At 45.7% G+C, this 11,674-nt stretch overlaps 1 protein-coding gene across 1 annotated transcript; it reads left to right on the top strand.

Moving 5' to 3' along the window:
- Positions 1 to 8,745: 8,745 nt before the first annotated feature.
- Positions 8,746 to 11,442, top strand: LOC131249632 (uncharacterized). The gene is made up of 2 exons (XM_058250421.1): positions 8,746 to 9,959; positions 10,539 to 11,442. Exons 1-2 carry the CDS (start codon positions 8,746 to 8,748, stop codon positions 11,440 to 11,442), a joined length of 2,118 nt encoding a protein of 705 aa, XP_058106404.1.
- The last annotated feature ends 232 nt before the right edge of the window (positions 11,443 to 11,674 follow it).

Raw genomic sequence — 11,674 nt, forward strand, 5'->3', positions numbered from 1 at the left:
GAAAACCAATAACAGTCTGGTTAGAGAATTATGCACCAGTTATTATTAACTAGCACACATCATTATGAACTAGGCAAAGCAAGTCAAAACCTTTACTTATTTACTCCCCCTAAGTAGCACACATATTTATCCATAAAAATTAATGCTACTACCCCACAATCCATATCCATCCCAATCAATCCAAACTACTTGAAATCTTCTCCCCCTTTTTGTCACAATATGACAAAGGAAGCAAAGAGGAAATGGAAAAGAAGGATTGACAAGAGAGTAATAAAAGAATTAACTAGGCAAGATATGAGAAAAATATAAGCAAATTCAAAGTTCACATCTCATTACCCAACATAAACAAAAGTCAGTTAACCAAACTGAAGTAAAACAAAAGTCTACTCACTAACAAAAGCAAAATAGAAGAAAAGTTATTACAGACCAAAGGATAAACCACCTAATCAGATTTAGAAGAAGGAGCAGGTATGGAAGGATCAAGTTGATGAAGACCCTTGTTTAATTGCCTAAGATACTTGCGCATATATTTAAACTGTAAATCATGGGCAACATTCATGTTCTCTACCTTCTCCTCAAGTGCACATAGACGCGCATCAAAATCAGATGGTTCATAGTCAGGATTATTTCCAGAGTCTGATTCAATTTCATAAAAAATGTCATCCATATTTATATCATCAGGAGGAGGATCATCACCATCTTCTTCATTCCTTGCTTTAGCTCCACCACCACCCACATCCACTTGGCCAGGAGCTAATTCCAATTTCATCTTGTTAATATTTGAATTGTTGAAAATGAGGTGATGAATAGGAGCCTCTCCAACAGGCATAGTAACTAGCATATGAGTAGCTAACACAGTCATAAGATAGGTAAATAGAATATTACTGACCTGGATGGAGACGAAACTGAATGATAGAATGACATATTAAAGAAGGAAGACAAACTTTAGTTCTAGAAATGATAGAATGCAAAACCCGAACCATAAAGAAAGTCAGTTCTGTTTTATTACCAGAACGTAGATACAGATTTGAAATAAAAATTCTGTGGAGCACCCTGTATCTGGGTAACAAGTACTTTAAGGGGAGCGCATTCCCCTTATGAGTCCCTTGCACATTCATATTGCATAATGCTCTAGTGAGCATGTATTTTTCTGATTCAAAGGGTTTCTTAACTAGAGTATGAATAGGAATACCCTCGTCATTAACAGGTATGTCCATTAAAGCTGAAATCATATGGTGGTCAATTTCAAATGGACCTTCTCTAGCATCAATTTTAAATGTTAAATTCTCAGTTGAAAAATCAGAAATGCATGCAAACATGGCCTGTGCAATAGATTGGTATGTTGGCCCACCCCAATGTAGGATGTTAGCCCAACCTACAGATTGGAGAAGTGGAAGAAGACAAAAAGGAGCAATGTGTTCAAGATCAACAGGTCACTCAACAATAACATTGTGCAAACATAAATCCCGCACATATGAGGGATCATCTTCAGGTGACCAAAGGTTGCGCTATGCTATTGGAGTAGATCTAGAAGAAGATGGACCATGAGAAGTTTTCTTTTTCCCTCTAGTATCCATTTGCAAGAAGAAACTGAAAGAAATAAGAAGATGCTAAGAGGATAGAGTGGGGTTTGCTAAGATGATTATGTAGGAAAAACCCCAAAAATTTTCAAGGAATCATGAAATAAATCACTTCAAATAGGGAAAGGAACTGATTTGCATGAGAATCTACAAGAAAAACTTGAAATGATATACTAACCTTGAGGAATGAAACGGATGTGTATGACTAGTCATGCCACAGCTCGTTGGAGAGGAAATAGGAAATGAGGAAGATGAGTTTTTTCCCAAATTAAAAAGGTCCAGCATGCTACACGACTGGTCGTGGGACGTCCTCGACCAGTCGTGCCACGACTGGTCAAGCACGTCCTCGACTGGTCGTGTACTAACAAAAACATGCATTTTTTATAAAAAATTAAAATTTAAACTAATAAATTATCAAATATATATACACTATGATACAAACATTGTAACGTTCCGTCCAACCAGCACAGTGTCCTGGGGCGTCCACATAGAATTTTTCGCAGGACCATTCGGTTAAACCACTCGTGGTGAGGTACCACGAGTTAAATTAACCTAGGATTAGCCCATTAGAGTAGACTAGACAGGTCATGATAGAGCTTAGTGTGGGCCACCAAGCCGGATGGCCAGATACACTTAGCATCAGCCCGTACGGGCTATACCGTGATGCAGGAAGGTCGAAAATTATAAAAATTTAGGGAATCATAGATCTCACTGGGCTTATAGTCCATCGCAGACCATGGACTCATTAGACACCTAGAAGTTAATTATCCATGCCATTCTAATAACACTTATCAACCCACCCAAGGCCAGAATTGAAATCTGGAACTGGTAAATGAAACTAAGACTCTAGGCTTTTCAGCCGTCGGATTTCTTCTAAATTTTCGGTGAAGGTCTAATGTACTGTCCTTCACCCGTCCACAAAATTTGGGACCCGATCCTGGCACGGTAACCGTTGATCGCAAATCAAAGCCGTACTACCAAACCCCATATCCGATCATTCCCAAACTTTGCCTGGCCCTTCATCGGGCCATGAATCACCTATTCTATAAGTTTTATGTCCAAGGGGCCACCAGAACTGCCCCAACAACTGGAATGGTCCCCACAGGGTCATTTAATGATCAAAACCGTATGATTAAACCCCACCTTTGTTGATCCATTTGCCCCCAAACTTTGCATGACCCCTTATCAGGTCATGAGGCACCTACTCACCAAATTTGATGGCCTAGGGGGTGTTGGGTCCACCCCAAAGTCAATAAGGAGTCCCAGAGGGCCATTGTGGGAGTTCATTGAAACGTAAGGCCACTTGGCCCAACTCTAGGAAATAAAGCCCTAACCTTATCTCACAACTCTCACCACAACTACCATTACCAAGGAAGTAAAGAGAGAGCTAGAAAGGGAGGAGAGAAGAAAGAGAGAGTGAAGGAGAGTTAAGGTGGACCTTAGATCGAGGTGGAGCCTAAGGGAATCAATCCTTTCAACTCCCTATCTTTTCTCCAAGGGAAACTCTACACCATAACCTCAACAATCGTCTGTGGTTTGTATAGGTAAGATCCTTCACCCATTCTTCTTGAAAATCCATGTATTAAGAAGAGATTGTCATGGAATTCTAACATGCAAGAGCTTGTTCTAGGGATTTCGGTCGATCGACCCAAAAGCCCTCATTCCTATGTCATTTTTCGAACCTCCAACGATCCATAGGTGCAGACTATTATCCTTAGGTGGCCTAGCACCAATTATAGTATGCATTTAATGATTTTGTGTGTTGGGATGTTGTATTGGAGAATTTAGAGAGAACTTAGGAATTGTATGCTTGTTGGAATTACATAGATTTGCATGTTTAATTCTCAAAGTTATGTTGATCTTGCCTCTCACATGATATTATGTATGGATGATTCATTGCTCATGTTTGCTTGATCCTTTTCCTTCATATGTGGTGTTTTATTGTGAGTATGATTTATTCCCCTTGTGCATATGATTTCTTAAGATGGAGGAAGTGCTTAACTTCCTCACAAACCCAAACCCTCACATGCACTTTGTTTCTTGATCATGTTTGCTTCCTTGTAGGAGTATCCGTTGTGTATGGTTGAGATGCATGAGTATATGATATTGTTATACTAGTTGATAACCTAGATAGTTGGCATGTTATGGATCACCCTAACCATCTTGGGTTGGTCAGGACCATGAGGAGAGACGGTAGTCCCATTGGTAGGACTATACTATGGCTAGACCCGTGGTTTTAGGTGGGTGTGTACGGGTGGCAGTAGTTCGACTACTTGGGTCTCTTGCGCCCGATGTCACTCGTCTCACGCTCGCCCGACTCGGTGGTCTTACCTACTTACTGACCAACCTTGTTCGTTAAACTTGTTTGCTCACCTCTGTATGGAACCTGGAACACCCCACAACCGTTGTAGCCCATCAATATCTACATTAAAACTGGTCCATCGCCTCGTGAGTCGGGCATGGTGGAATGAGACAGTGTCCGGGCTGTTGGCTTACGCTGGGGTGTCGCGCCTCCTCGTAGTTACCGCGAGCGATCCCTTTCTCTCGACACTCCTCATGTGCTTGAAGTCGGGGATGAGGAACCCGACGGGATCAAGGACCGTGGGGTCTCAGCCTCACACGTTGGGGGGTCTTGGCCTCGCAACTAGCTAAGGGCATTGATACGTGGGGTGTATCAGATTTCCTAACCTGCTGGATGAATAGACTTAACTAAGAACTAAGCTAATACTATCGCATGACATCGCACTAGCTAGGGTGGCGACTCAGCAGTCGAGGTCGCTTTAAGGGAGTGTTATCATATGCAATCGTTAGATTGAGTCGCTCAAGGGAGCGTTGTGGAGAGGGCATGCATCATATCATTTATCATGCATGCGCATTAATAAGATTAGCTAGGTGTTTATGATTGAGTACTTTTCATTAAGTTCATATTATATTGATGTATGTTATAACTTGAGACTAATAGCACCCATTGAGTTAATCACTCACTCTCACTCTGGGACGGTGTTTTAAAACACCAACCAGACCCGTTCATAGATGCAGGTGACTCAGGGCATGAGGATCTGGCGAGGTGAGCTTTGACGAGGAGGACGAGCTGTTCTACTTCCAGTTGATGGACGGCTCTCCGTCAGCTACAGAGGTGGGATTGGATCACTGAGTGTGGGCTCAGCCTTATTCTTTTGGACACATCATTCTTTTTGTGATTTTGTTGGGTGACGCCTTAGGCGACCCGTTGCATTCTTTTGGATCTGTATATATACTTGTTGTTCCCTTTCATTTCAGTAGGCTTGTGTGTGTGATGCCTCATGTTCCAGGAATTTCCAGGTTTGCGCAACTAAATTGGATTTAAATGTATATTAACAAAATCGATTATAAGTGACACTCGGGAACTCGGGAGTCGAGCGTATGCGCGACCCCCTATTTTCAGGGCCTTACAAGTTGGTATCAGAGCATGGTTTGGAATTAATTAGGCCATGGGTCATGAAATCACTGCGCGTTCGCTGACTTGAGAGGATACGTATTAGAAAAACGCAACAAAGATTTAGGACGTTAGGATCCATCCCTTACCCCGAACCGAAAATCTTGGATGGACGGTGAGACTTCTTAGGAATTTGGATTGGTAGCAAGAGTAGGTAGTGATGCTAGAAAATGGGTCCGGGAGTCATACCGGATCTCTATCCATGGATAGGAACGAGCCGGCGATTGAACAATTTGAAGGTCGAAGCCAACATCCACGTGCAAATGAACTAGTATCGGGTCAAGTTATTAGATTCGATCCATTGGGGGTAGGGACTTAGGAGTGAGTGAGATTTTACTAAGATTAGTGGAATGGAGGAAACCTAGAATTTTGGGCATGAACCGGGGGAAATCTCACGAAACCACTAGGCTCATTGCGTAGATCGGCTTCTCCTACCCCAAATTAATATATGGCATGTCCCGAGGGGGGGGGGGGGGGGGGGCTTACTGGCACCCGGAAAATCGAAAAACATCGGGACCCCAGCAGAGCCTTGGCGTGCCCACGCCCAAGGGTCCAGGCTGGCGTGCTCATGCCCAGCCCATGCACACTGCCCACGTCCATTGGCTTGCCTACGCCCAACCCATGCACACTGTCCGCGCCCACCGGCGTGCCCATGCCCACTCCCCACGCTGAAATCTCTAGAGCATTGGCGTGCCCATGCCAGGGACCTCCAGTATGCCGGCGTGGCCACGCGCAGGCCCGAAATCCGAAAATCCCTCCCCTTTTCAACATGCAAGTGTGTGAGGTCCACTTCCCTTACAAATAAACACCATTGACTTCATTTCCCCCCACTTCACTCCCCTTTCCCTTGCTTCAAAACCCTTGGGAAGCCTCTCCCAAACCCATTCCCTTAGCCTTTCTTCCAACCCACCATTTTCTTCTAGTCCCATCTCCTCAAATCCATCATCTTCCCCTTTCTCAATCCCATTCCTAAATCTCAACAACCCACCTCCAACAAACCCATTCTAAAACCCATATCCAACTCACACTCTCTCTCCCTCACCTCCAAACTCTATTCCTAAAACCCATCTCAAAACCATTCTTACCCATTTCTTCAAACCCACATCTCAATTCTCATTCTCCAACTTCATTCCTCATAAAACCATCTCAAAACCCTTCTCAAATCCCATATCTTCAACCCATCTTCAAGTTCATTCCTGCAAACCCAACAACAACCACCCACATTCAACCCATTCTTCCCCATTCCAAGACCATACTCAACTTCAAACTCCCAAACCCCATTCCATCCTCATTTCCCCAAAAAAACCCCCTTCAACAAACTCATTTCAAACCCATTTCCCTATTTACACATTCTCAACAACCATCCATCTCCTTGCCAAAGAAATGACGTTTCTAGCTATCGTCGTCGCCTTTTTCTCCATCTCGGTGATTCTTTTACTTATGGGGAAGAAAAGATCGGCAACCGCAGAGCCGGGGCCAAGCCGAGAGAGGTGAAGTAAGCAAAAAGCTGATCCAAAGGAGAAGGAAGTAGCGGAAGTTCGATCCAAGCGCAAGAACGACTCTCAAGGGGCTCCTGCGGTTCAAACGTCCCGACCATCCGTTGAGGATATGGGAAATTTCTGCATACGCAGTGTCGCCTTCGAAGTCTCCATGGAAGAGCATCTGTTCGATAAGTACGCCCTACTTGATCGTCTTATGAAGAAGGGATGGGGTCCAGTATTTTATGGAGACTCCCAGGCAGATGAAGGTCAAGTTAGGGCCTTTTACTTGCGGATTAGAAACCCTCAATTCGATCCACTGGGCTTTGATCTAGTAGTGTGAGGCAAGAGGTTCCCAATTGGGGTGGAGGTCATTGCCAGCGTATTAGGAGTGCCACTAGGGGAGGTGCAGATCGACGAGAGAGATTTGGATACGAGTCAAGCCCGTAAGGAGCGGACCCTTTTTTTGTGTGGACAGGTTGCCCAGTGGAAGCGAGGGAAGCAAGAGGTCGGTCTGAGCTCGACCAACCTTAAGCCGGAGTACCGAGTGTTTCACCGCATCTGCACCCAAAATGTTTATCCGAGGTTATTGAACCACTCTGAGTGCTCCCACTATATGGTAGAGTGCCTATATTAGGTAAGACAGGGGGCAGATGTATGCCTCCTCAGCATAGTACTCCACCAGATTGTGCGGGCCGCGAGATCTACAAGGAAGAGTACGTGCCTTCCATTTGGTCGCCTAGTCTATCGGTTGGCTCAACAATATGGAGTAGGTAGATTGGATAGGAATCTAGTACCGACTCAACTACTGGGCGATGACATATTGAATAGGATAGGAATAGGCCCCAAGCAGCGACAAGCCCGCATCGACCAATATGGGGATGCTGGTGAAGAAGAAGAGGAAAGTGATGGGGACAACGAGAGCGAGGATGAAAATGAAGGTGGAGGTGAAGTTGAGAGAGCCGAAGGAGTTGTTGCCGCTCCAGACATAATTGGGAGCTTGGAAACACTCGACACTAGGATGGCCCGGATCGAGGAGAACCAAGCTAGGATCGAGTAGAACCAAGCGAAGTAGGAGAAGTGGAACAAGAAGATGTATCGAGCCATAAAGGCCCTGATCTGCTGTAGTAAAGGGGAAGAGGCACCCCCGCTTTCGCCCGACTCAGACGAGTAACAGCACCACCTTACTGATGATTAGTAATTTGCTTTAAGTTGTTTAGGTCTAATCCCATGTACTGAAGGATGCTTAGGACTTTGCTTAATTAGCTTGTATTTTCCTTTCATTTAGCATATCTCATAATCTGTGTAATCCATGCTGTAACATCTAATAGGCCATGTCAATGGCATTTTGAAATCAATGTCAATGTATGGGTTGCCTTGAAATGTTCTTGCCACCATGAGAATGCTTGTGTGTATGGTTGGTTATATTCATAAATAGGATATATATAGATCCGGTGTATTTATGCATGACCTTGGTACGAGGAATGTTCTAGTACCTAACCTAGCCGAGAGCATTCTTCCAGGAAATGCCTCCGCATGTGGAGGGTCGATTCGTCCGCCTACCTCATGGCGGCTTGGCAGAGAGGGACCAAATCCTCGACGATCAACAAGGCCCTCAAGGGGTAAGCGGTTCCCAAAATACGGGTAGCACTACCCAGGAGGCGACCTCGAATGCACCGCCACCGCAAGCCGCGACACTCGTACGTCCTCCGCCACAGGCCATGGACTAAATGGGCCAGATGTTACTTCTCATGCAACAACAAGAACAAATGATGGCCTCAAATATGCAACAACAACAACAAATGATGGCCACTGTGATGGGAGCCTTAGCCCAGAATTTGGGCATGCCACAACCGGAAGCACCCAGCTTAGCTGCGCCCACGACTAGCATAAGCACCCTATTTGAGTGGTTCCAGCGGTATAGGCCGCCTACGTTTGCCGGCACCCACCGCCCCGAGGAAGTGGAATACTGGCTCAACTGAGTCACCAAACTGCTTCGGCCTCTCTATTGTACAGAAGGAGAGAACGTTGAACTCCTTTCCTACCCCTTTGAGAGTGAGGCGGACCGTGGTGGGAGAGCATCCTCTGCTCCATCCCCGAGAACCATGTGTGGACGTGGGAGGAGTTTGAAGGCCGCTTCAATGAGAAATATCTCCCTCAGACGTACCAACATGAGAGAGAGAATGAATTCCTCCGCCTCCAACACGGGGGAATGACTGTAGCGCAATATGAAAATTGGTTTACAGAATTGTCGTGCTACACTTTCGAGATGATCGCCAACAAGGCAATTAAGATGAGGCGATTTTCAGCAGGGTTGAGGAGCGGCATCCGCTCAAAGATGTGTTGTGCGAGCATCCGGACCTACGCTGAGCTTGTCAAGATGTCCATACGGGCAGAGCAGGATGAGGAGAGAGTCGCATGGAACCGTTCGCAGTTGGGGCCGCGAAGCAGAATGGAGCGACCATCCTCTTCCTTTGCTGGGAAAAGGCCACGCCCAAACTCTCCACCCCAACTAGCTGCCATACCGGCCCCTTCTGTACGACCAGCCCAGATATGTAATTACTGCAGGAGGACGGGTCACTCTGAACCCTACTGCTTTACCAGAATGAGGGATCTTGGCTTCACGCCACCGCAACGTAACAATAGGCCCCCACAGCAGGCATTGCAGATTCTGCCCCTATGGGTGATGGACCCTAGCCAACAATTCCGCCGTCCACCACTACCTCAGGTTAGGCCGCCACAACGGCCCGTGCAACAATTGAACCTTCCTCAGCAGGCGCGAGTTCATGCCTTAGTGGCCAAGGGCCAAGATGCAGACATCCCCAATCCTACGGCCTTCGAGGTGACGGCCCATGTTCAAGGTACTCCCATATTTCTACTAGTGGACACTGGATCTACTGCTTTACTCATATCGCATGCAACTGTCAAGCGCTTAGGGCTACGCCTCACTCCAATCATAGGAGTGAAAATCATTGCAACCGCCGGAAATTTTTTTAAAGCGACGAGGGTGTGTAATGACTGCCCCATAGACTTGGGGGGCAAGGTGATACTCGTCGATCTGATCGCAACTAAGATTTTCCATTACGACGTCATCCTGGGTATGGACTGGTTGACACCGATGAAGGTAGAAATCGATTGTAAAATAAGGACAGTGAAAATATACGAGGGCGACAAAGTTCCCTTCACGTTCCCATTCCAGGTCAGCCACCAACAAAGAATTTTGTGTTATGCTTCATTGGAGGAGGGTTATGATGGACCCTCGATAACATACACACCCATGGTACAAGATTTTTGGGATGTGTTTAAAGCCATACCTAGACTTCCTCCTCGCCGTGAGATAGACTTCACGATCGATCTAACTCCGGATGTCAAGCCCATCTCCTTTCCTACTTACTGCATGCCCCCATGTGAGATGGAAGAGCTAAGGTCTCAAATTGACCAATTGCTAAAGAAAGGCTTCATCTGGCCCAGTGTATCGCTATGGGGAGCCCTGGTCCTATTTGTAAAGAAGAAGGATGGCTCTTTACGACTATGTGTGGATTACAGAAATTGAACAAAGTGACGGTTCGGAACAAATACTTGTTGCCCAGAATCGACGATTTATTTGACCAGTTGAGGGGTGCTCAATATTTCTCAAAGATCGATCTACAATCAGGGTACCATCAGCTGCGAGTTAGGGACGAGGATATACAGAAAACGGCCTTCAGGACCTATTTTGGCCATTATGAGTTCCTGGTTATGTCGTTCGGGCTCACCAATGCCCCAGCGATATTCATGGACCTCATGAACAGAATCTTTAGGCCATTTTTATACAGATTTGTCATTGTGTTCATCGACGACATATTAATTTTTTCGAAGAGCCGTGAAGAGCATGAAGAGCATCTAAGGGCGGTTCTTGAAACCCTTGAGAAAAATCAGTTGTTTGCACAATTTAGGAAGTGCGCCTTCTGGAAGGAGGAGGTTAAATTTCTGGGACATGTAGTGTCAAAGAAGGAATATCTGTAGATCTTGCCAAGGTGGCGGTGGTACAAGATTGGAAGCAACTGAAGTCGGTTACGGAAGTGCGAAGTTTTCTCGGTCTCGCCGGCTATTATCGAAGATTCATAAGAGATTTTTCAAAATAGCTCGGCCGCTATTCCAATTGACACGAAAGGACCTTAAATTTGCCTGGAATGAGAAGGCGGAGGCGACCTTCCAAGAGTTGAAGGATAAACTGACGTCGGCACCTGTACTCGTATTACATGAACAGTGGGTCAAGTACACCATATATACTGACGCCTCTCGCATGGACTTGGGTTGTGTACTCATGCAAAAAGACCTGGCAATTGCTTATGCTTCTCGACAGTTAAAGAAGCATGAGGAGAACTACCCCACTCATGACCTCGAACTCACGGTGGTAGTTTTCGCATTAAAAATATGGAGACACTATCTCTATGGTGAGGAGTTTGAGCTCTTTTCTAATCATAAGAGCCTTAAATACATCTTCACCCAGAAGGACCTGAAAATGAGACAGTGTCGCTGGATGGAAACGTTGAAGGACATCAAGTTCGACGTCTCGTATCACCCTGACAAGGCGAATTTGGTGGCAGATGCCTTGAGTCGTAAAAAGGCAATCGAATTTGTGGCCCCGCTCATGGTGAGAGAGTGGGACATGGTAGAATTTGTGCGAGACTTCGACATGAAGCTAACGGTGGAGGAACCATACGAGTTCATAGCCCACATTCAGGCTCAACCAATGATTAACAGTAAAATCATTAAACCCCAGGAGGGCGATGAGTTATTGAAGAAGATACAAGAGAAAGCAAGGAATGATGTAGGTCTGAGTGGAGGATCGGTACTAATGGAGAGTTGCAGTACCGAGGCCGCTTTTGTGTTCCAAACCTTCAGGGACTACGAGAAGAAGTCCTAAATGCCGCTCACAACTCCAAGTTAGTGATGCATCCTGGTAGTACCAAAATATTCCAGGATTTGAAGTAAAATTATTGGTGGGACAACATGAAGAAGGAATAGCAGAGTATGTTTCCCATGCTTCACGTGCCAACAAGTCAAGGCTGAGCACCACTGACCACCAGGCCTATTGCAGTCCATGCCCATTGCAGAGTGGAAGTGGGACTTCATATGTATGGACTTCATTGCCGGCT

The sequence above is a fragment of the Magnolia sinica genome, chromosome 6, assembly GCF_029962835.1.
Source record: "Magnolia sinica isolate HGM2019 chromosome 6, MsV1, whole genome shotgun sequence".
Lineage (NCBI taxonomy): Eukaryota > Viridiplantae > Streptophyta > Magnoliopsida > Magnoliales > Magnoliaceae > Magnolia > Magnolia sinica.